General features: G+C 58.5%; 1 protein-coding gene across 1 annotated transcript in view; it reads left to right on the forward strand.

The window, feature by feature from the left end:
• SRCIN1 (SRC kinase signaling inhibitor 1) overlaps positions 1–23680 on the forward strand; it is a 92624-nt gene extending 68944 nt beyond the window's left edge. The window contains exons 10-18 of the mRNA XM_026654775.1: positions 36–211; positions 655–776; positions 3336–3483; positions 4344–4644; positions 6111–6354; positions 7486–7640; positions 7741–7893; positions 18823–18960; positions 23176–23680. Coding sequence (XP_026510560.1) covers positions 36–211; positions 655–776; positions 3336–3483; positions 4344–4644; positions 6111–6354; positions 7486–7640; positions 7741–7893; positions 18823–18960; positions 23176–23310 — 1572 coding nt within the window. The 3' untranslated portion in view covers positions 23311–23680. The remainder of the gene's footprint in view (positions 1–35; positions 212–654; positions 777–3335; positions 3484–4343; positions 4645–6110; positions 6355–7485; positions 7641–7740; positions 7894–18822; positions 18961–23175) is intronic.
• The last annotated feature ends 469 nt before the right edge of the window (positions 23681–24149 follow it).

Consider the following 24149-nt stretch of genomic DNA (forward strand, 5'->3'; position numbering starts at 1 on the left):
CCCCCCCCCCCCGCCCCGCCTCTCTGGCCTCACAGCTGCAGAACCAGGAGACGGTGAAGACGATGCTGCGGCGGACGGAGACGGAGATCAGCGTGCGGGTGACGGACACCATGCGCAAGCAGGAGGACCCCCTGCAGCGTCAGCGCAGCCTGGTGGAGGAGGAGCGGCTCCGCTACCTGAACGAGGAAGAGCTAATCACCCAGCAGTTAAAGTGAGGGCGGGATTGGAATCCGTCCCTGGGGGGGTGAGGCGCCCAGTGCCTGTCCCTGGGGGTGAGGGGGCACGGCGCCCAGTGCCCGTCCCTGATTCTGCCTATGGCTCTGCCTTCTCTGAGAGGGCCTGGGAACGGCTCTGGGAATTAAAGTCTGTGTGGCCAGCTCCCCCACTGGTATAAATTGGCCATAGCACCAGTGGGCCGGTTCGGAGAGGCCCCCGGTCGGCCTTCGTGCCGGTGCCTGATCCTGAATAGATACCAGAGCTGCTAACGGCCCAACGGGCACAGCCCGGGGCCGGAGCTGCAAGCCGTGCATGCGTGCCCCGGGGGCCCTGCCTGCACTCCCCGATCCAGCCCGGCTGCTCCCCTTCCCCCAGCTCCCCCTCTCCTCGCCCCGGCCCGGAGGACGGGGGAGTGACATTCGCACGGTGTGCTTACAGCGACCTGGAGAAGTCGGTAGAGAAGATCCAGAAGGACAATCACCGGCTGGTCCCTGTGCAGGAGCTGGAGGAGAAGGCCATGGTGCTGAAACAGCTGGGGGAGACGCTGACCGAACTGAAGGGTGAGAGGGGGCCGGCGGGAGGAGAGGGCCGAGGGTGGTCCCAGGAGTGTGTAGGTCTGGGGGGCTGGTAGGATCGTGGGGCGGGATTAGCTTGCACCCCTGAATGCTATCCAAGCGCATTCAATTGCACCCATCAGGGATGGCCTAGGTTTGCTTGGTCCTCAGCGCCGGGGACGGGGGCTGGGCTTGATGACCGCTCAGGGTCGCTTCCCGCCCTCCATTTCTGCGATTGTGTGGAGGTGGGTGCGGGGCAGCCTTGGAGATCTGTGTGTGCCGGGCTCAGTATTCAGGATGATTTGTGTGTACGTTTGCAGGTGCCCTTGTTTTAGTTGATGTAGGAGGCTGTGCCCGGGGGCATATATGCCGACAATTACAGGTGTTCCTGTGTCCACATGTACTCGGTGTGCAATTTGCATCCCCAGTGGAACCAATGAGAACCAGGCGTCCAATCCCCTTAGACAGCTTTCAGAGCTTCACCCTGAAGGCGTTTGGACCTTTGATTTTATTGTGGGGTTGGTTTGTGGTTTGGAGCTGGCAGATGTGACCCTGTAATTGCACACACATGTATGTTTGGTTTGTTGTCTGTGGAAGTTGGCATATGTCACATGTGTGAACCAGATGGTTACCAGGTGTGTAAGTTTGGCTGCGTGAGTCATGTATTTGGGAGTTGTCTGTGTCTGGGTTGTAGGTGTAGTTGCATGTCTGGGTTTGTGTGTGTCTCCCTGCGTTGGTATGTTCATGTGCTTGTATCGTATGTTTACCTGTGAGTTTGTATGTATTTGGGTTGCGTGAGCTTGTGTGTGTGTGTGTGTGTGTGTGTTTGCAAGTTTGCAGGTTGCAGTTTCCCGCATACTTGCAAGTGTTTGCATATATTCAGGTTGCATGTTGCCTCCCTGTGTTTGGGTGGCGTGTTGCCTGCATGTTCGGGTTGTGTGTTGCCTGCGTGTTTGCACGTCTCTGGGTTGCAGGTCTGCATGTATTTGGGCTGCAGGCTGGTTGCACGTGTCTGGGTTGTGTGTTGGCCTGCCGGTGTGTTTGCGGCTCTCCCACATGACGGCCTGCGTGGCTGGGTCCCGGTTTGCTCTGCTAGCTGTCAGAGTGAGTGCCGGAGACGCTGCCTGACAGCTCATGGCACTTGTGGCTCTGCCTTGGCCTCCCCCGCCCCCAGGGGCCTGCGCTCAGCCTTCCCCACCCCCTGCCATGGCCCATCTCTGGGCTGGAGTCCCCCCCCTCCTTCCCCCCTTTAGCAAAACCTCCATTGAACATGGCAGAGTTTGTGCTTCCCGGAGCCAAGCCAGCTGCTAAATGTAGGTGCGTTAAGAGCTGCCAAGGGCATGGGAGCGATGGGAGGGCATGGGAGTGGGCGGACAGGGGGCTGGGCTTGGCCTGGTCTTTAGATCAACCAGGGAGAGTGCCCCTTCCCCATCACCCCCGCCTGCCACGCGGATGCGGAACATGGCCGGCAGCCAGAGCGAAGAGGTGGAGCACAAGGCTGGGAGCCAGGAGCCCCCTGAGTTCTAATCCTGGCCCTGCCACCGACTCGCTGCACGTCCTTGGTCAAGGCTCCCCGTGCCCATGGCGGGTGCCCCCCTCCCACAAGTGCAGATAACAAGTTACTGCTGCCCCACTTTCAACCAGGTTTGACCCAGCCCCTAACACTAGCTCCGCCCGTCACCCCGAAAGCAGTGACAGCCCTGAACAGCCCTGACAGCGAGAAAGAGAGGGTACAAACAGCCCAGCGAGCAGAGGGGGTGTAACAGCCGCCCTGTGCTCAGGGTGAACGTAACAAACAGGAGCCTCCTCCCACCCGGGGGAGGCTGCCCGAGAATCTGAACCGTGTGGCTGGTGGGGGTTTGGCTGGGTCGGGATGGGGGCGTGGGAAGCAGGAGAAAGATCAGGGCAGCAGAGAGAGAAGGCAGCAAGGAAGCGCTAGACCCAGAAGCACTGGTGGTGTCGCCTCTCTAGGTGTTTCTGTGAGTACAGGGTTACCCTATTTCAAGGTCCCAAAGGGAGGACACTGCCAGGGGAAGGCAGGGGGTACAGTTTCTGTGGCAATACCATCCCAGGCCCCCCTTACTCCTGCGCTGTGGTGGCACAGCCTCCGGAGCTGGGCGCCCGGTCAGTGAGGAAAAATCACGGACGTTTGTCCCTCTGTCAAAAATCCGCCCGGATGGAGATTGGAGGGCCAAAAAAGAGGTCGCGTTCAGGGAAACCCGGACGTACGGTAACCCTGTGGGAGTAGGCAGAGGGTGCTCTGGCCCTGCGTGTGCGTGGCAGGGTGTGCCCATGGCAGGGGCTGTGGCGGGTCTGCCTACACAGCGAGTGCCCATGAGCTGCCCCTTGCAGTCACGGGGGCTTTTCTCCTAGGACGGACGGGGAGGAGGGTTTTCCCCTAAGTTCTCCCAGCCGCCTCCTCCCAGCCGTGCCAGGCAGACGTGGGCAAGGCAGAGCCGGGTGTGTCTCTGGGTGCAGGGCTTTGCATTCCCATGCAGCGGGGAGGGGAGGGTCTTGCCCAGCCCTCCCTGGGCCTGCTCTGACCCTGCTCCTCCCCGGCCCCAGCTCACTTCCCCAGCCTGCAGAGCAAGATGCGGGTGGTGCTGCGGGTGGAGGTGGAGGCCGTGAAATTCCTCAAGGAGGAGCCGCACCGGCTGGATGGCCTGCTGAAGCGCTGCAAGACCGTGACAGACACCCTCGCCCAGATCCGCAGGTGAGCGACTCCCGGCCCGGATCCCCAGGGGAGTCCTGGGTCCCGGCTCCCTGGGCCCTGATCCCTGCTGGGGCGGAGGGAGGGGTCTGGTTCCTCTCTCCGCTCCACCAATGAGCCCATTCTCCGTCACCCCTTTGTCAAATTTCCCAGCCAGCCCCTTCCTGCTCTCTCCGGCATGGGAGGCGCTCCCTGTAGCCATGCCCCCAGCCGCTCATCGTCCTCTGCCCTGAAGCCTGTGCCTGGCGGTGCTTGGGCAGCTGGGCTCAGATCCTCCGAGGGATTTGGGCACCTCGATACCTGGTGTCTCTCCATGCACCGATCACAATAATCTCACCGGTCCCCTGAGCTGCCCCGTCTGTCCGTCTCTATCCGCCTGTTGTCTTTCGTCTTCGAGTGGAAGCCCCTTGGGCTGCCTTTTTGTTCTGGGTTTGTACCGCACCTAGCGCAACGGGTGCTCGTTACAAGCTCTAGGCGCACCGGTAATTACTGGAATACAAACGATGATCATTCGTGCTGCCTGGGAAAGGACGATTTAGTCCTGGTGGGAAATTTCAATGGTGAAAATTTTTTGTGTGCGTTTGACCAAAAAAACCCCAAAACCCAACGGGGGCGGGGGAGGAGGTTGAAAAACCTTTTTCGATTTTAAAAAAAAGAAAAACGTTTGTTTTGAAAACTGCCAACGTTCCATTATTTGGTGGTGGTTGATAAATGTATCGACCCACACGGAACCGTTCGATGCGGTTGAAAATGTGTTTGGCAACAGGTTACAGCACTTCCTGGCTGCGCTGCCCCCACCCCCACCCCAGCCCCCCACCTCCCCAGCCCCCCATGGGGACCTCTGAACTCTGTTCCATTGGCAGGCAAGTGGATGAGAGCGTGTGGGCTCCGTCCAACAACCTGAGCCAGTCCCCGAAGAAGGTGGCATCAGAGATCGATTTCAGCAAGGGTCTGGATTTCGAGGTCCCCACCAGCCCCCCGATGAACCTCCATGACCTGACCGCCTCCACAGATACCCTGGGCACGCCGGGCTTCGGGCAGAGTGGCCCCCAGCCCCCCAAGAGCAATAACCCCTCCCGGGCTCCGGAGATGGTGCCGGCCAAGACCCAGACGGGCCCTGAGACTCCCGGCAGGAGGAGCGCGGACAAGGCCGTGTCCGTAGAGGTGAGAGCCGGGGTCGGGGGGGGGAGCCTGGTGCTCCTGCTGGGTTGTCTGGCCTGTCGCACACCCAGGAGAGGTTCAAGCCCAGGCCTGCAGGCTAACCCTGTTAGGAACTGAGAATAAAGTGCTCCAGGATTTTTACACTGCAGGGCTTGAATCAGCCTTGTCACTCTGGGGTGTGTGCTGTAGGGGGCGCCACCTCCCCACCTATCTCCCAACACTCCCCACTGGAGCAGCTGCTGTCGCTTCTCTGCTGCTCAGTAGCTCCCCCGCTGGCTGCCTGCGCAAGATAGAGCAGCCTGGGGGCTGCTCTGACATGCGGCGGCTCCGTGTGAGCCGAAAGGGAATCCTCTGGGAGAGAATCTGCCCTGGAATATTGATTGGGGCCTCTTGATCTGTTTGGAAAAGCCGGGCAGTGCTGGGTTAAACCTTTAGTCCTGGAGTCTATTTATAAGGAGACCTAGAGGTTAGAGCAGGGGGAGGCTAGGGAGTCAAGACTTCTGGGTTCTATCCCCAGCTCAGAGACGGAAGTGGGGGCTCGTGGTTCGAGCAGGCAGGGCTGGGAGTCAGGACTCCTGGGCTCAATTCCCAGCTAGAGGAGGGGAGTGTGAGCAGAGAAAAGTGGACAAGGAATCAGGACTCTGAGGTGCCATCCCCACCTCCGCCACTGACTCACTGTCACCTTGGGCAAGTCGCTTTCCCCTCTTCAGGCCTCAGTTTCCCCAGCGATGATTTCCCCAGCTCACAGGAGGGGGTGTGAGGATGATGCAGGTAGCAGGGACCCTTCTTCTGCAGGCTGGGTCACCTGCTGGGATCATTGAGATGGATCTCACTGATTCCCAGCCGGCGCCGAGGCCTGGGTGGCCCCTCTCTCTCTCCCGGTCCCTGCTTGCAGCTCACAGTCTCCTGAGATCTGAAATGCTTTAGTCTAACTAGGCTTTGGGTTTAATACAGGGACGTGTGGGGCAGGTTTTCTGGCCCATGCTATACAGGGGGTCAGCCTAGATTAGGGGTTCTCAAATTTCATTGCAACACCACCCTCTTCTGACAACAAAAATTATGACAGGACCCCAGGAGGGGGGACTGAAGCCTGAACACGCCCGAGCCCCACTGCCCCAGGGCTTTGTCCCCAGGTTCCAGCAAGTCTAAGCCAGCCCTGGCGACCCCATTAAAACAGGGTCACGACCCAGTTTGGGGTCCCGACCCACAGCTTGAGAACCGCTGGCCGAGATGATCCCTTCTGGCCACAGACTGTATGAAACCCTCTAGTGACTTGGGCCCTTTGGAGCAGCTATTCCTGGGGTTCCTCCCAGAGCCCCCCAGCCTGTACCCCGGGATTCTGTGCAGCTGGGGATGGAGCCAAGTGCCCCAGATCCTCATACGGGTGCCACATGTTCCCATGGACGGGGAAGGCTCCCCCGGCCTGTCCCCCATTGCAAGCCGCAGCGAGCTCTGCTTTCTGCCGGCAGGCCGCCGAGCGGGACTGGGAGGAGAAGAGGGCGGCGCTGACCCAGTACAGCGCCAAGGACATTAACCGCCTCCTGGAGGAGACCCAGGCCGAGCTCATGAAGGCCATCCCCGACCTGGAGTTTGCCACCAAGCACAAGCAGGCCGCCGGCAGCGCCGCCTCCACACCTGAGCACAAGCCCTCCAAGCCGCAGCATGCACAGAAAGCCACCGCCAAAATCGACCCCAATGGCCGCCGGGGCTCAGGTAGGGGGCAGGGCGGAGCGGGCGAGGGGTGGTCAAAAACCAGGGGTGCCCTTCGTAACGTTTCCCTGCATCAGCTCTGGAAGTGCCCTCCCAAGTCACGCCCCCGGACCGCACCCCTCTTCAGCCTCTCTGCTACCCCCACTGAGTCAGGACTCCTGGGTTCCATTCCTGGCTCTTGGAGAGGAGTGGGGTGTAGTTGGTTAGAGCAGGGTGTGGGGTTGGGGGTCAGGACGCCTGGGTTCTATCCCCAGCTCTGGGAGGGCCATGCAGCCTAGGGATTCTGCTCACACCCAGCTGCTGCGTCGATTCCGCGCCGGCCGTAGGACCTGCGGGCTGCTAGCTCTGAACCTATCCCAGGCCGGGGCAGCCGACTCCCTGCGGCCCATCAGCAGGTGAATTCGGCCACAAAGGGATCCAGGGGGACATGAGCATGGGCAGGGAGTGTAGCCCTGCAGGGCTGGCGTTACAAACTGGCATTGCAGAATGCAGCTTCGGAGGGTTTCCCTGCTGCCTTAACCAACGGGTCCTTATTGCAAGGGCTTTGCACCAGGTATGGGAATTGCTACGTTTCTGTCCCCTGCCTGTAATGTGGACTGAGTTTTAGAGCTGCCCCCCAGATCTACTAATGCACCCTGCAAGGTCCTGAGCGCCCTCTCAGGTTGTGGAGGGCGTTCAGCACCTCGCAGGATTGGTCCCGTGATCCCTGATCCACGGCTAGCCCAGCCCTAGGCTTCTCCAGAGCTCCGCGGGGCCGGTTGTGTGGCCGACCGTGCGCTGGGGCCTACAGGGGAGGTCCCCAGGGCCCTGTAACCCGACCCAAACGGGTCAGCAGCCAAGCCCTCCGAGCCGGAGGCAATCGGCGTGTCCTACGTAAGCCGCTGCCCTGTTGCAAAAGCCACGGGGATGTTCCCATCACACCCACGCCCCAAAGAGCACACGTCCTTCCTGATTGCACCGGCACATTCATAGGTGGGGGAAACCCCAAGGCTGGGCTGCCCCACACCCACCTGAGCTGTGGACCCCTGGAGATTCTGCTGCGCCCCACTTGACCGTAGGAGAGTCCCTGGCTTGGGGGGGAGTGGATCGGGGAAGAGCGGGGCCTTGCCTCTAACAGCCCAGTTGTTTCCCCAGACGAGCTGACCGTCCCCAGGTATCGGACCGAGAAGCCCTCGAAATCGCCGCCTCCCCCCCCTCCTCGCCGGAGCTTCCCTTCCTCCCACGGGCTGACCACCACCCGCACCGGCGAGGTGATCATCACCAGCAAGAAGGACTCGAGCTTCATGAAGGTATGGGGCGGGCACCCCGGGGCGGGGGCGGGGAGCGGGGAGCCCCGACCGGCCCCGGACGCCCAGGGATGATCCCCCCCGCCCCCTCTCGCCCTTGCAGAAGGCAGAGTCGGAGGAGCTGGAGCCCCAGAAGCCCCAGGTGAAGCTGAGGCGGACGGTGTCGGAGGTCACCAGGCCCGCGTCCACCCCACCCATCATCGCCTCCGCCATCAAGGACGACGACGAGGAGGACCGGATCATCGCCGAGCTGGAGGTGGGTGCCGAAGGGGGGGAGAGGGGGAGACACATGACAGGACACCCCCCAGAACGACACCCCCCCCCCAATCCAGTCACCCTGGGCCCGATCCTGCACTCGCTCAGGAGGAGGAGCACTGCCATCACCAGAAGCAGGATCGGGCCCCTGGCACACAGGCAAGGAAGCACTGCCCCCTGGGGGCGGCACTGGGGAAGGGCAGTCCATCAGTTCACAGTCTAACCGGGGTAGTGGTCTGGTCCTAGCGTCTCCACTCCTGGCTTCACGGAGGGACAGCTGGGCTCGCCGGCAGTCAGTGGGTTCGACCCTCCGGGGGCCCGGCAGGGTCGGGGTGGGCAGGGGCGCCGGGCTTTGGCAGAGCGACCCCACCCCTCTCACTCCAGGCTTCCGTCCGGTTTTGGAGTGTAGCCCCACCGGGCGGGGTGGTCTGAAGCTCTACCAGGTTCAGAGAAGGGTAGATTGGATTCCCCACGTCCGGAATGGAAACCCTGAAGTCCAGGTACCCTGAGACGATCCATTCAGACACCGTGTCCTGGGGGGGACCGGAAATCTCCCCCGAAAGCTGGCGCTTGCCCCATTTCCACACATCAGGCGGAGCCGAGGGCTAGACGTCCGGGATGCTTCTTGGGTCCTATTGAGTTCCCCCATGGCTGGCTAGCACCGGGGGTTCCCTGGTCCAAACCCCACTGAGTATCTAGTTTGGGCTTCCAGCCCCACCTGAAACCCGTTTGCAGACACCCCCCTCGGACCGAGTGCCAGGGGAGTGCATGAGCCAGGCCGGGATGTGAGCGGCAGGCAGGAGAAACTAGCTCCCTTTCCCAGAATCAGAGCCACTAGGGACCCTGCGTTCCCCTCGGGCTCCGTCCCGGGCCGGGCCGGGGTTCTCCGTCCCCGGGGACAGGCCGGACGCCGCAGGGCACGCGTCGTTCCAGGGGAGGAGCGTCGCTGTGGCCAGGTTTCCGGCCGTCACTTTAACACCCCCCACACCAGTGCCCAGCCGAGAAGAGCCGCTGTCTCGCCCGCTGCGCGCTGGCATCAGCGTGTTTAGGATGAAGCCAGGCTAGGGAGCGGCAGGCCCGGGGCTCCCTCTCCCCGTTTTATTTCTGCTGCACAACCCCCCATGTTCTGACTCCCCAGGTGTTTCAGAGAAGCTCTGGCTCCCTATTTATCCCCAAGTTCCGCTGCGACCGGCTCGCGGCCGCCGTCTCCCCTGCTCCCGCAGACTTGTGGCCCAATGGGGCCGCGCTGGCAGCCGAAGGATGGAAGGTAACAGCTTGTGCCCGATCGCAACTCCCTCTTCCACCCGGCTGGCTGCCTCTGCACCTCTGCCCGGCCGCCTCTCCCGTCGGCTCCCCCCTTTCACGCGCTCTCTGGATTAACAAACTAACGGCTCATCACAGCCCCCACATCACTCCCCGACGCTGGCGCGGGCTGTACTGACACAAGCACAGGACAGGGCACTAACCACCAGAGCAACAGCCCCTGGCGCTGCCCCTAGGGGCCAGGCTCTGCACCCACGTGGGCGGGGGGCAGGTGTGCGTGTGGAGGAGGTGCCGGCTCCCGCCGGAGTGGGGTGGAAGGGTCTCGTCACTGCACGCAGGATGCCTCACTGGAACGAGGGCTCTGGGGGGCGATGCATGTCCACGCCCCTGGCGCATGATCAGGTCTGAGCTCTGCAGGGGCTTAGCCGGGTGGCCAGTGGTAGGAGACACCCGGGGTTCTCCATTGGGTCAGGGTCTGGGGTTTGGACCTGCGATGGCCCCGTTGGGTGGGAGAAGAAGACCGAGGGCTGGCTGGCAGGCGGGAGCACAGAAAGCGGGGGGGCTGGAAGGGGGTAAAGCCGAAGAGGGCGTGACACAGAGTGGGGGGGCAGAGGGTACAGCTGCCAATCAGAGAGGGGAGAAGATGGGCCTGGGGGAGCTGGACCCAGGAGCCCGGCGGTGGGGAAGAGCCGGGGTGAAGAGATGGAGGGAAGGGACCGGGGGAGAGGGTGGGAATCTGCCAACAGCCCACGGCACGATCCTTCCAGGCCCAAGGGCCGTCACACCCTGGGGATCCAGCCAGCCAGCAGAAAGCTGGGCCCCTCCGGGCTGCTCCCGGCTCAGTGCTATGCTGAGCCAGTCGCTGCTGCAGGGAGTAACTCTCCTCCGGGCCTTCCCTTTGGAGCTGGGGAGGAGACGGTTCCCGGCAGATTCCAGTCCTAGGGGCCAGTCCTGCCTGCAACCCAAACAGCTGGGTCAGCTGAGCCCTCGGGCATCCGCCCTCCCTCCCCAGCTCATCTACTCCTCCGCTGTCCCCCACCGAACAAGGGTCAGATCCAACCAACCTGCGACTCACCCTGCGCCCCGGGCTCCATGCTGGGAGGTGCTCCAGGAGCTGGCCAGGGGGCAGCGTCCCAAAACACGTCCCGCGCCCAGCCGCTGCCTCGCCCTTTACTGACGGGAGACATTGGCAAGGCCCACAGCTCAGAGCACGGCGGCCAAGGAGCTCCGCTGTACCAAGAGGAGATGCGATGCCGCCCTGCGCTTCCCCATCCCCGGCTGTCCTGCTGCCCTCTGCCCCTCTCTGTCTGTGTCGATCTCTTTCCCTCTTCTGCAATCCCATCTCCCGGCGCGTCCCTCTCCCGCACACCAGCAGCCGCGCTCCCCTTCCGCGCCAGATTGGCGGCTGGTGGCGGCTCTGTGCTGCGCTTTCTGCCCAGCGGGCACTGCCTGGAATCGAGCGTGGAATGGGGGGAGCTGAATCGCCAGCTGCTGGGGAGGGGGCGGTGTGGAAGCTGCTCCCCAGTGAGTCTCTGCCACCAGCCCCTGCCTCTTTCTGCTGCCCCGGTGCTGGCAGGAGTGTTTAGATCCTGGGGGGTTGGCTCAGGCCCAGCTCTGGTCCTGGATGTCGGTGCCTGGCCTTGCCGTTTCCCCCTCCTTCCCCCACCTGCCTCTGCTGGATCCTAGAACCCCGGAGGGTGGTGATAGGATGAGACCTGCTGCATCGGGGCAGCCCACGTGGGGCCGCTCCCACGCCACGAATCCCGGGAAACGGGGCAGCCCCAGCCAGGCCCGGCGGGAGGAGCAGAATAACCCGTCTTGTTGCCCTGTTCTGCCACTAGGCTGCAGCGGCCAGCCAGCCCGATGCTGGAACAGACTCCAGCCGCCAGCTGTCAGTCCAGGTAAGTGCTACGGGGGGGGTGGGGGGCCTGGGCAGAGCCCCTTGCTAGCCCCCAGCTGCAGACAAAGGAAGTCCTACTAGCACAGAATCCCCTACCCCTGCAAACACTAACACCTCCCTGCAGTGCACAGCTGGGGTGGGGGGGTCCCCAGGCCCCTCTGCCACCAGAATGTATTAGCCAAGCGGGTCAGAGACACAGCCCTTGTGTGTCCCTAGCCTCTGACTGCCAGACGCTGGGACTGGACGACGGGCTGGATCGCTGGATAATTGCCCTGTTCTGTTCATTCTCTCTGAAGACAGGATGATGGGCTAGCCGGACTATTGGTCTGACCCAGCCTGGCCCTTCTGATGTTCTAATGTAATAGTATCAGGTAGGATAGAGGCCGACGCGGCTCCTTCTCTGGGGATTTCTTCATTGTAGGGACCCGCGGCCCACTGCATCTCCTCCGCAGTGCATCTTTAATCCTGATTTCAGCTCTGTCGGCAGGCTCTTTAAACAGCACGTTGGCTACGTGTTCCCCAGGACAGCATCTATGCTGGTTAGGTGCCTAACTCCCATTGGCTCCTCTCACGTACCCAGGTGCACTGGACAGTCCAGTGGGCATCTAGCAGCATCAAGAGGTGCCTAAGCCACCATTCCCCAAAGGGGTTGCTGAAACCAAGCCCTCCCTCTTGAGTTGTTCTGCGTCAGGCGTGGCCCAGCGCTCAGGGGCTGCAGAAGTGGCTGGATAGTCTGGGATTATAGACCCAGTGGGTGGATTGTGAAGTTGGCAGCCCAGGCTAGGCAGGAATACCTTCGAAGAAGCACTCCGCTCTGTTCATTTGCATGGCAAACGTCTCCCACTTCCCACCTGCTGTTAACTGGTCTGAATTGTCTCCATAGGAACCGGCCTCTCCAGCCAGCCCGGCTGTCCCCCTCCCTCAGATTGTGCTCACCGAGTGGGTGTCTGACCCGCCTTCGCCTGAAGTAGAGCTGGAGGTGGCTGCAGAAATAGGCAGCCGTCCGTGCACTAACCAGTCCAGCAACAGAGAGGTGGGAATGGAAGGATCTCCACATGTTGAGCCGACACAGGCCGTGGCGGAAACCGAGAGAAACTTGGAGGGGCTGGGGCTCTTGCCAAGCAGCCCTGAGAACCAGGCCGAAAGAGAGGAAAACTCTCTCATCCGGGTGCCATCTGGTTTCTTAGAGCAGACTTTGTCGGCGCCTGGGAGCAGCCAAGCCTCACCCGTCCAGCCTGGAGGCGCTCCAGAAGGAGAGAGAGCATTCTTAGTAACAAACCCCCTGACCCAGTCTCTGTCAAAGGATGAAGGGAACCCCTTGGTTGAGGAGGGAGGAGAAAAGGTTGGGACGTTGAACGCCGGAGAGGAAGGCAGCTGCGAGACTATGGCCTACGGGCCAGTTGTCCGTGTGGAGGACAAACCCCTCATCGATCTCTTGAAAGAACCCGCGGACCCTGAAGTGGGTTCCGAGAAGGTCTCCTCCATCACTGACGAAGGGTCTAAAGCGGCCGGGGGATTTCACGGCGATGTCTCAGAACCCAAAGCCAGGAGAACCAATCCAAGCTCGGAGAGGATGCCCCCCACTTCTGAAGACCCCAGTGGGGCTAGCAAGCAGGTGCAAAGGGAAGACCTCACTGGCTGTCCAGCCTCAAAGTGTCCAACACCAAGACCAAGGTCTTTCCCAGGCAAAGATCCAAACCACCAGGTGCCTGAACAACTCACAATACAGCCTCCCGAGGAGCACTTGCGTGCTTCATCGAGATCCAGTGAGCATAGAGCCACCTCTGGACGGAGAACCCTAGACCAACTTGCGGATGGAGAGGAGACCAAGGCAGCCTCGAATACCGGAGGGTCCCCAGCAGAGAGAGAGCAAGAACCGGACCTAGAAGTCAAAACCAAAGAGGAAATGTCTCCTCTCGGCTTTGCAAGTCTAAGCAGCCACGAGATTTGTGAATGCACGTACCAAAGACTGGACAGCCTTGAAGAAACTATCCGTGAGCTGGAGATGACCATTAATGAAATCAATATCCACCCGTCAGCTGAATTTCTGTTCCGGAGAGAGCTGCTAGGACAGCTGGGGTCTCAGGATGACAGAGGGCTAAAGGAGGGCTCGGGGGATCTTGAACACAGTTGCTGGCATGCCAGGACCGTGGATTCAGGACAGGGTGAGGCTGATGTTCCCAGGAGGTCATCTCTGAGCGGGACCAAGCCGCCTCTGCTACCCAAGCCACAGCTTCCGCTCGACAGTCCTAAGGTTTATTTTCTGTTATTCCTCTTGTTGTGCTCTACGCTCGGATTCCCTCTGACGCCTTCTCTTCCTCCGCCTCTCCCCGGCCCCACCCCTTTCCTGAGAATCCAGCGTCCCCTAGAGCCGAGGTGTAAAAAACGTCCCCTCCCCTTCCCCCAGCGTTCGGACAGACCCTGCGATAACTGCAGAAGGGGGGGGAGAAATAATGGAGACCGGTGGCACGTGAACCGGAAAGGCAGCAGGCCCTTTGCAAACGAACTGGCCCGCCTGGCATCTCTCTCTGTGTTTCTCTCGTGAGCCTTGTGGTGGATTTCTTACACCTTGTCCCCCCCCGCTGGGTGTTAGCGCTGAATTAGACCACAGTCAGCAGTCTTCATCCATTGCACCCGCATTCCGATGCCATCCCTAGGGGAGGGGTGACTGGCTTCATGGCATGGCACAGACCTGGAAACAAGTACCGAATGTGCCGGGCCCCAGTTAACCACCGAGACCCCGGCCACCCCTCTGCTTTGGAAATCGAGTGCTGGCTGCTGGGTGCAAATTCAAACTGTAGCTGGACGGCTGGATGTCAAGTTTGCTGATCGACCCCAAGGCAATAAAATCAGGTCCAGATAAGAATGGGGGGACCCAAGAGACCTGGGAAGAGAAGGCAGATGACAAGGGAGACGTTCCACACAGGGCCTTAGCAGCAGGTTTGGGGGGTAATTTTAGCATAGGAGTCTGAGCCCCAAATGATGAGCGCCAAGGGCCGAGTTCTGCTGAAATTTACGTCTTAACCTGTGTCCATCTGGAGTAACCATATTCATTTCTGTGGAGTTATTCCAGTTTCATGCCCATGGGATCGAGGGCAGGATCAGGTCCTGTTTAAAGGGCCTCTGCTCTGCATTGTGTTAATCAGAGTATGTCAGTGCTGCGAAGAAAAACCCGTGACACCGAATCTCAGAGCCTGGCTCGGGCTTCGGGGCTAAAAGCAGGGACGATGTTCCCGCTCATGCTCCCGGGCTCTGAAATCCAGCGAGTGCAAAGGGTCTCAGAGCTCCGGCTCCAGCCTGAACCTAAACATCTACACGGCTACTTTTAGCCCGGCGAGCCCAAGTCAGTTGGGCTTTTTCTTTGCCGTGGAGACGTACCCCTAGGGACGCCACGTTAGATCCCCTCCATTTGTAAGTAAAAGGATGGAGAGTTTTTTGTGTCTCACTTTTCTGACTAACTGCACTTTAAGTGGCCTTGCTAAGTGGCAGATGGTTCTCCTAATTAAATCGGTTGCAAATGGAATCTGCAAGGACCAGGCGTCTTGCTGAATAGCTGATGGGGGAAGGGGGTGGGGAGAACTCCGCCAGTCAGAACTCAGCGTATTCCTTTAGTAACCCTCCGCTTTTATGAATGAATCCCTTTTCCCTTCGTAGCAATTAGACTGGGCCTGGTTCTTGCTTACATTAAGGCCCCTTGACGTCGCTGCGCCTGTGTCAATGGGACTTAAAATGGATGTCGCTGTCGTTTGCTGCCACTTCAATTCCGGTTAGACAGATGGATTGGTGAAAAGGGGCCACAGGGTCTGTCTACACGGCAGTCGGGTGACTGCAGCTCGTATAGACGTATGCGAGCTAGATTTAATTCTGCTAGCTTAGGTACGAATAACAGTGAAGCTGCGGCAGCACCGGCTAGCTACCCAGGGTCCCTTGCACGCTGCCACGGCTTCACTGCTATTGGTACCCGAGTGCCGGTCACATCTCTGATGGCCGTGTAGACAGACCCTGAATGTAAATGAGAATGAAGCCCGCAAGTTTGATTTATCGCTACACTACCAGGACCTATGATTGCCTGGATGCATCACAAAATGGGAGGCCACTTAGCTAAGGTTTGGCTGAATCGGTCACTAATCAGATGAAAATTCACCCCCGATCACCCTAAATTTCTGGGCTGTTTGAGACCCAGATCCAAATCGTAACAGCTCACCCTTGTCTGTCATCACTGCAACAGGCAGCGTATCACACCAGAACATAGCTGGGCAATGTTGTTATATGTTCACTGCATGCACACAGAGAACTTAGACACAGACAGAAATATGCCTGCTGGAAGGTTGCAGCGTAGCATGGCTTTATATCTTAGAATTCAGAATGATAACCCACAAGAGCCCAAAAAACAGAGAGAGAGAAAGCAGGCTGCTCCCTAGAACAGCGCGTCTCCACTCACCTCACCTTATTCTAGACTGGCTGGCTGACACCCATCGGTGCTCACTGCACTTCTCTTGTACGGCTTATTTAGACTCACTCATTTACTACTCTGCTGAATCTAGTGTCATGGGCCTGATTTTTGTGTCATTGAAATGAGGGTCCATCCATTTACAGCGCCTGGGTTAGGATGCTCAGGCCTGGCCTAAATTTCAGCTCAGCGCACGTCCTGCTCAGCATTCCTTTACAAAGCCCAGAGGGAAAGGCTCAGTTTATGCCACCCATTGTAGCTGGTCCCAGATCTGCTAGTGTCTTTCCATAATAACTGTAGCAACCTGCACGGAACTTTGAGAGAGGAGCAGGTTGCAGGATGGAAGAGTTTGGAAGAGGCACCAGAAAGTCAGTCTGTGTGCACATGGCTAGAATGCTAGCATGCACTCCAGGAAACAATAATAAGGAGCTACATGGGGCAAACGATTGCAGTGATCGGTTACTAGCTATTCCTTGGGCGCAGCCTTGATATCCACCCGAGTTACAGGACCTCTGTCTGCTTACAGATTAATCTTTTCTTTGTGCTGTCCTTCTCACCAGCTTCTGTATCTCAAACTGTACGTGGATAGCTAATAAAAACTGCTTTATTCCCACTGTCGTGATTCCCACCTGGAAATCTGCCTCTGTCTCAAAGCAGCTCTCTTTCTTTCGCTTTCACATGCATCCTCTCATCGAGCCGGGATGCATTCCCTCTGCTTTCGGTTTTCCATTGCTTTCAGTGGTTTTTCCCTCGTCCCTGCTGTTTGCATTGCAGACTTACCTGATGAGAATGAGCTGGCAGACCAGGTGGGCGAGGGAATATCTTTTATTGGACCAACTTCTGTTGGTGAAGGAGACAAGCTTTCACAGAGCTTGTCCTGCGTTTCCCAGCCCTGAAGAAGAGTGTTGTGCACACTCGAAACCTTGTCTCATTCACCAACAGAGGTTGTTCCAATCAAATCTCTCTCCTATCCTGGGACCGACAATGCAAACGCGAAGTTTCCCGTTCATTTCTGAACATATCACACCATGTGTATAATTGGGACCCCCCGGGGGAGGGGGATTAGGGTGATCTTGGTGTGGAAAGAACAGGGGGAGTCGAGTTATTGATCGAAGATGGGATCTGGCCTCAGCGTCAACATCCAGATTTGGGAAAAACCCAAAAGTTGAGGGATTTTTGGAACCTGGTTTTTGGCTCAGACGTCTAATAGGGCTTGGAGCTGTTTGCAAAATGTGGGGTCTGGATCCGGGCTTGGATTGGATTTCAAACCTCCCCAGCAGTACTGGGGTATTTGGCTCTGCGAGTAGGTTTGGGCCCATCTCAAGCACAGATTTTTGGCCAACAATTTCTAACCCGGATGCCTAAAATTAGGCGCCCAATTCCATAGTTAGGCACCTAAATCAAGGGCCTGGTTTCCATTGGACTCAGCTGGAGCTGTGGGTGCCCAGCACCCACTGCAAGCCTGGCTCTTCATTCATGTGCCTCTCTAGGTATCCCTGTGTGGGCACACTGGCGTTTATCGTTGTGCTTTCTGCATGGGGCTGCTGGTGGTTCACACTGGAGAGGAAAGGTACCAGGCCAGATTCTGATCCCAGTTACCCCAGAGTAAATCTGGAGTAACTCCATCAAATTGGGTGAGCAAGGGATGCATCTCCACTCCGGCGTCAGGTCCTCTCCTGCTCTGACATCCCAGGCATGTTCTTCCCCCAGTCTCCACACTCGGACATTTGCCATCGACGCTCCCAGGAGACAAGAGCGTCAGGCCCCTGGTAAATTTGTATCCCGAGGTGCTTAGGGACCCTGCGTGGGTGTGGATATCACACATCATGGGTGGATCTGAGCGGAATGCACCATGCGTGGTGGTGATGCCCCCACAGCCCTCTGGGAAACAAGGCCCCCCGCTCACTGGGAAGTGCAGGGAAGTCGTTTGGAAGGCTGGGCACTGCATGGCAGAGGCTCTGGTGGCCTGTTTCCAGCATGGGGCAGTACTGAGGGGATGTGTTTCCAATGCCAGAGAATCTCTGGGTGCTCACCCGCCCCCAAGAGAAATTGAATCCCCAAAATACCAGGAGGCCCCTTAAGACTCCCTTGTTTTCTGTCTCTCTGATGGAGAGTAAGGATGTGGTAACTGCATAAGTGCGCCGCCTTTTGGACATCTCTGTCCTTTGCCTCCTGTTTAGGGCGACCCCTCTCCCCAAGGCACATTCTGCCCCAAAGTTTGGGGGTGTGGAGAGCCAGGGTTTGGGTTTGGCTCCATGTTACAGACCTGGGGCCATGAGCAAAGCTTGGCTCCCGACCAGAAATTCCCACACGGTCCGGACTGCCTGGGTCTGAGGCTATGGGGATGGGAAGCCCAGAGCTTCTCCACATGCTCGGAGCCGGGGAACTGACCAAAGCTCACGTGACTTTGAAATGGCAAGAGCTGGCGAGGCTGGAACTGCTAACAGCCGGGCTGTATCAAAGCAAGGTTCTCCTGGAGAGGGTCTTGCTGTGCCGGAAATGCTGCCAGGAGCTTGGGGTCGGGGGGAGGAACCTACTAGTGAAAAGCAGCAAACGCAGGTTCGGTTACGCTCGCGGGCCCAATGCACTGTAGGAGCCTTAAAGTGGGTGCCAGCCCCTGCCCAGAGGGTCTGTGTTTACCACTCATTCCACTTAGGGGTGAGCTTTTCTAAAGGGCTTGGGCCTGGATCCTCAAAGGGGTTTAGGCCCCTAATCGATAGCAGTTAGGGGCCTAAATACCTTTGAGGATCTAGGCCGTAACGTTGGCAGGGGCGGCTCCAGGCACCAGCGCAGCAAGCGCGTGCCTGGGACGGCAAGCCGCGGGGGGCGGCGTGCCGCTGGCCGTGAGGGCAGCAGTCAGGCAGCCTTCAGCGGCGTGCCTGCAGGAGGTCCGCCGGTCCCGCGGCTTCGGTGGCTATTCGGCAGCCGGTACGCTGAAGGCGCGGGACCGGCAGATCACCCGCAGAAACGCCACTGAATCTGCGAAGGCTGCCTGACTGCCGTGCTTGGGGCGGCAAAAAACAGAGCCGCCCCTGAACGTTGGCCTAAGTCTGCTCCAATTGAGGGACCGATTTCAATGTGGGGCAGGTCGGTGCGGAGCGCTGATGAAAATCCCACCCCTGTGGGCTTCAGCGGGGCATTGGCATCACACGGGGCCTCTGGATCTCACCCACTACGAGATCTTCGCCCGGGAAGCAAGGCCAGGAATGCCACTGGCCGGCCCCAACCAGCCGCCTCCCACGCCCGGAACCGGAGCGAGCGTTAGGTTGGCTCATGTGTCTGTGGGATTTAACCCCCATCCCTGTGTGTCTCAACAGAGTGGCGGGGTTTCCATTCCAGCCATGAAGATGGTGAATCCGGCCTCCAGGCTGAAGCAGAGCCAGCAGGGGAGCCCGGACAAAAGCAAACACATCAAGCAGAGAATGGAATACATGAGGATCCAGGGACAACAGCAGGTAGTTTATCTCTAGAGCAGCCGCAGGGGGACACCAAGACTGGTTAGGAGCCCTGCTTTTCTTGGTATGTCTGCAGGGGAGGGTGGGATAAACTTGCCCGAGAGGCTGTGTGATCGGACAGCGCACGTTTTCTGTTGCTGCCTTTTGTCCTCCCGGAGCCTGGCACAGGTGAGGAGGGAGGTATCTGTGTACCTGGGGGAGGCAACGGCCTCGGGGGAGGTGAGATGTACAATCAGCTCTGCTGCCCCCAACACGACGGCTTCCACAGCACTACACTGGGCACCGAGCTGAGACCAGCAAACTCATGTCACACGTGGTGTGAGGGTTGAAGTAGGATTCGCCTCTTCCCCCGAGCTCCCCACCCCAGCTCCATTTCCACCCTCCTCCCATCGGTTCAGGAGGGCCAGGCCTATCAGTCACCCTTTTCTAAGAAGGAGAGACATTGATCACTTTGACCTTAGATCCTAGACAGGCCTGAAGTCCCTTCAGAGCCCATTGTGCTCGCGATTGCAACTGGGTAACCCCCCTCCCCTCCCCCTGTGCTCCCCACAAAGTGATCTTGTGGGTCCCTCAATCTGCTGTTGGATCCACAAAGCCATGCCGGGTGGGCCCAGTCTGTGTCCACAGGAGGCGCTCTCCTCTGGTGTCTCCTGGTGCCTGCAGCTCTCTACTGGGGAGAGGAGCGGCGATTTATGGCCGGGGACCGTGGGGTGTGGAGCTGACGTTCATGCTGGGGAGATTCTCCTGTGGAACGAGGTGTTGGGTTGCTCGGCTGTTTTCAGAGTCCGACCTCAGAGCAGTTTGACGTGGAGCTCAGCAAGGAATCGGTAGCCCATTGATGCCCAGGCCAGACTCCGCCCACAAACATTAGCCACGCCCAGTGCTCTCTATTAGCAAGATCCCAATGGATGCTTTGGGGGGGGGGGCTGTCTCCCTCCCTTCTCCAGCCCCCTCCAGATATCCCGCTCCCCATGCATCTTTGCCCGGCGCACCGCGGGCTCCCCCAGTACACACTAGCCCCCAAGCTGGGCCCATTCATGGCTCTGCAGTGGGGGGAGGGGGGGGGGCTCCGACCTCCGCAGCAGCTCTGGGACCATGTTCTTTCCGAGGGACTCACGTGAGACGGTGGGCGAAGGGGGTGGGGCGCCGGGAGACTGTAGGGCAGGTGGATGAAGATTTGGAGTAGACCCCCCCCCCCCGGGTGCCTCCCCAATCCCCGTTCCACGTGGGCTTGTCTGCGGTAGCATTGAGCGTGCAGCTGGGTTCACTTGCTTCTGTTGTTCTTGCCGACGCTAACAGTGCTCACAGTGGCTGTCCAGCTTTCTGAGGCCACAAGGCAAGGTAACAAAAGCCAGTTTCTAGCCCTTAACCCTCCCCTCCTTCCCCTCCCCGACTGACACCCCGATCCCCTCCTCGCTCCCCACCCCTTCTTTGCCAGATTGCCCCCAGCACCAGTGGTCAGCCCTTGTCCCCGCTGAGCGACAGCACCCTGGGGATGGCTTGTCCGATGTCCCATCCACTCCCACCCACAGTCTGTGTTTCAACCCCTCCCCCGATCCTGCTGAAAAATCCCAAATTTTGCTCATTGGGGTGTAACAAAACCCAGTGGGTTCAAGGGCGGGTTCCCCCCCCTCCCCCGGCCATGCTGGGTTTTGAGCCACGTCGCGTGAGCAAATTGGACCCATCCCCGAAAGGATCCGAGCTGCTCCCTTTGCACGTTCCCCACCCACACTTCCCCCAGTGCTAACCGGCGTCCGGGCGCCTAGAGCCCAGCACAGGTGTTGTTTGTCAGTTCCCGGGAGAGGCCTCCAGCACAGCCGGCTCCCCGCCGAGAGGCAGCCCCCAGCCCGCCGTGGTGCTGTTCAGCTCCTTCCGCAGGGTGGGGGTGTCTGTGCATGGCCGGACTCCCTGCCCCCCCCCCCCCATTTCATCCTCGCAGCTTCCACCCGGTCCTCACACGCAGGGGGGGTCCCCCCCCCCCCCTCCCCCCAATATACCAAATCCCCTCGTGTGTTCTGTTCTCATGATGACGATTGGGGGGCTGATTTCCCTTTGCCGGTCCATGGGCACCTGATTCATTTGTGCCAGGCCTGGGGAATTTTGCTGGGCATACAGCACTCAAAAGGACCAGGCGGGAGCTGCAGCTGGGGCACGGGGGTGGGGGGGATCCTCCCTAGGTATGAGAACAGATAGGTAACTCCGCTGAGGCAATTCACCTAGACCCACCCCATCACCCCGCTGCAGACCAGAGTAGCTGGCAGGGAAGCCATCATGCCCTGGCACCATGCCTCTGGCACTGGCCACCGTCCGATGACAGGATGCTGGGCTAGATGGGCCATCGGTCTGACCCAGTGTGGCCGCTCTTATGTTCTTCTGTCCTCTCTAGATGCTAGAAAATACCAAGGGCCATAGATGTCTAAGTCCTCTTAGACCGTCTCTTCCATTTCCCAGGAGTGTGCCCTCACGTACATTTCCTCATGCCTTGGCCAATCTAGGGTCTCAAGGCTGTGATTTAGGGAACCGTCTAAGGCAGTGTTTCTCCACCGGCGGATCAAGAGCCTCCCGGGGATCACAAAAAAGCATGAGGGGGAACAGGGGTGTCCTAAGACATTGCTCATTTTATTACAGTCCAGAGCAAAGAAAATCTCGCTCTCCCACGCCACGCTTGCGGGTTGTGTTTCCTGGCAACCTCTCGCCACGCACATGCAAATAGCGGCCAATCGCGTAGCACCGTTAGCATGGACACAGGGGTGTTTTTTTAAACTCTTTTATAGTTGCAAAAATTGTTGATTTAGTATAAAGGGGCCGTTAAGCTGAAAAACCGTTGAGAAACACTAGCCGAAGGGTTTTGGAGCAGGGTGTCTAAATGAGCTAGGCGCACAAGTCCCTTTGACTTTGGAAAAATCCCATTATAGGGTCCCACAAATTAATGGGAGTTTGGCACCCAGGTCATCTAGGCGGCTTGGAAAATGTCCAGGGTGCCGTCCAGAGGCCAGGCCGTGCCCGATGCATCGCACCATGGGCCCGTCTTTGCAGAGACCCAGCCTGACCTTGCCCTATCCTGATTTCCACCCCCCACCCCGTCCCTCTCATCCCTCGGCGGCTCCCCAAGTCCATTCCTCCACCGCCTCGAGAGTCACACGCTTTGTGAAGCCCCGCTTTGCTCTGCCAGAACCTGCCCCAAAGCCTGCTGTGGTCAAAGGGAAGTTTTCCATTGCCTTCAGTGGCCTTTGGGATTGCACCCTTAGGCTTGCCTCATGCCTTCGTCATACTGGCCCTTCTCTGCATGTAGGGGCCAGCTGGTCTAGCCCGCTGCACAGAAGACCTCTATCCCCTTCCATCTATGGACTCGGGGGGTGGGAAGGTCTTGTAAGAGAACCCGTGGGTTTGCCCCTTTCCTAGCAGGTTACAGACAGCGGCCGAGACCCTTCGCGTCTGCTCCGTCAGTCCCAGGTGTCCCTCACCAGAAGCTTTGCTTGGGCAACATGGACTATTCTATTTAAATGCTTCATAAAGTTTTGGGGTGCTGTCCTTGTTCCCCACGCTTAGGCTAACCCAGCTTGGGCGGGGACGGCAGAGTCACGTTTTGGAGGACCTACCCCTATCCCCCACCACCCGTGGCTTCTGAAGCTGCTAGATTTCAACACAAGTTACTGAACGCTCCCCCCCAGCCAAGCGACGCTCCCCAGGGTTCAGATGCGTCTGTGAATGACTGTCCCTTTCTTTTGCACCTGTGGGACAGCTCTGATAAACAGCACCTCTGCAGCGACCTCCCCGCTCCTCACCCCCCCTGGAAATCCCGCCTTCCCCCACACAGCCTTGATGCAACTAACTTGAATATAGTCATTGTTCTAACACGCTGTGCATGCCCAGTCTAACATTTCAATTCTTGTTCCCCCCACCCCGACCTTTCTCTCCTGTCTCCCTCTGCCTGCCTGCCTCTATGTGTGCGTGTGTGTCCGTCCGTCCGTCTGTCTGTCTGTCTCTCTCTGTCTCTCGCTCGCCTTCTCCTCTTGGTGATGCTCCTTCCCTCATCCAGTAACCCGTGGAACCAGATCATCTCGTGCTCTGTTTGTGGTGTGGACCTTTTCCCAGCTGCTCGACCTCAGGCCTAAATCAATGCTGCTTCTGAACAAATTCCTTTTTTAAAAAAAACAAAACTGTTTGATTCCCCTGCCCTTCCGCCTCCTCCTTGAATCTTGCTTTTCTTTCTAGGCCGCTAGATCATCTAAAGAGGCTAGTGGGCTGAGTGAGACTTCCAGTCCAGTCTCAGAAAAAAATACTCCTGGCAGAACATCCATCCCTGTGTTGACTTCCTTTGGGGCAAGGAACTCATCCATTTCATTCTAACGCTCCTTGCCAACTTCTCATTCAACTGTTTTCCTCCTTACTGGGGCCTGGCTTCTCTCTTCCCTACACTCCTCCCTTGGACTGTCTTCTTGAGGCAACTTCAAAGGTCACCAGATGTCCCTCTAGCTTTTTATTTTAATTGTCCTGCTCCACTATGGCCGACCTCCTGTCTCACTTCCTCCTCCAATATGGCCGACCTACATGTCCACTTCCTGCTCCAATATGGCCGACCTGCCACTTTCTGTTTCTTCCTCTCTTTTTTTGTTGTTGTTCTTCTTTTTGTTGGTGGTTTTTTTTTTTTCTCCCCTCTCGACACCTCCTTTTTTCCACCCTGGCGTTTTTTGTTTATTTAAGAGCGCTAAGAACTTCACTCCGCCCGTTCTACGAGCTTCAAGCAACGAGGACGGTGCACAGCGCCAGAACCTGCCATGCCTTGTTCAAGGGGGACCAGAACAAAAGCAGAAGGCCGTTGACGGGGGGAGGAAGGGTGTGGGGGGGAAGCGGCTTCTGAAGACGCCTCAGAAACCCTCAGATCTGACTGTTAATGCGGCTGCCACTACGTTTTTCTTTCCTTAAAGTTTTTAAACAGCTGTAACTGTGATTAATCCTGTAGGAAACTGTGCTACAGTCTTCTAGCCAAGTCTTCATGGGTCAGTGGTGTTTTGACTTTGGGGCCTGTGTGTGCAGCTTTTCCGTTGGGCTTTTGATTGTTGACTTGCTGAAAGGTCAGTGCTGTATTGAAGGCCACCAGGGCTCATCTTGCAAGAAGCCAGCGGGTCAGTGTTTGCGTTAGCTTCACTGTCTCTTTCTTCCAAGGGTTTCCAAGGGAAACACCTGAG

This window comes from Terrapene carolina, unplaced genomic scaffold (assembly GCF_002925995.2).
Source record: "Terrapene carolina triunguis isolate 2854851 unplaced genomic scaffold, T_m_triunguis-2.0 Scaffold193, whole genome shotgun sequence".
NCBI lineage: Eukaryota > Metazoa > Chordata > Testudines > Emydidae > Terrapene > Terrapene triunguis.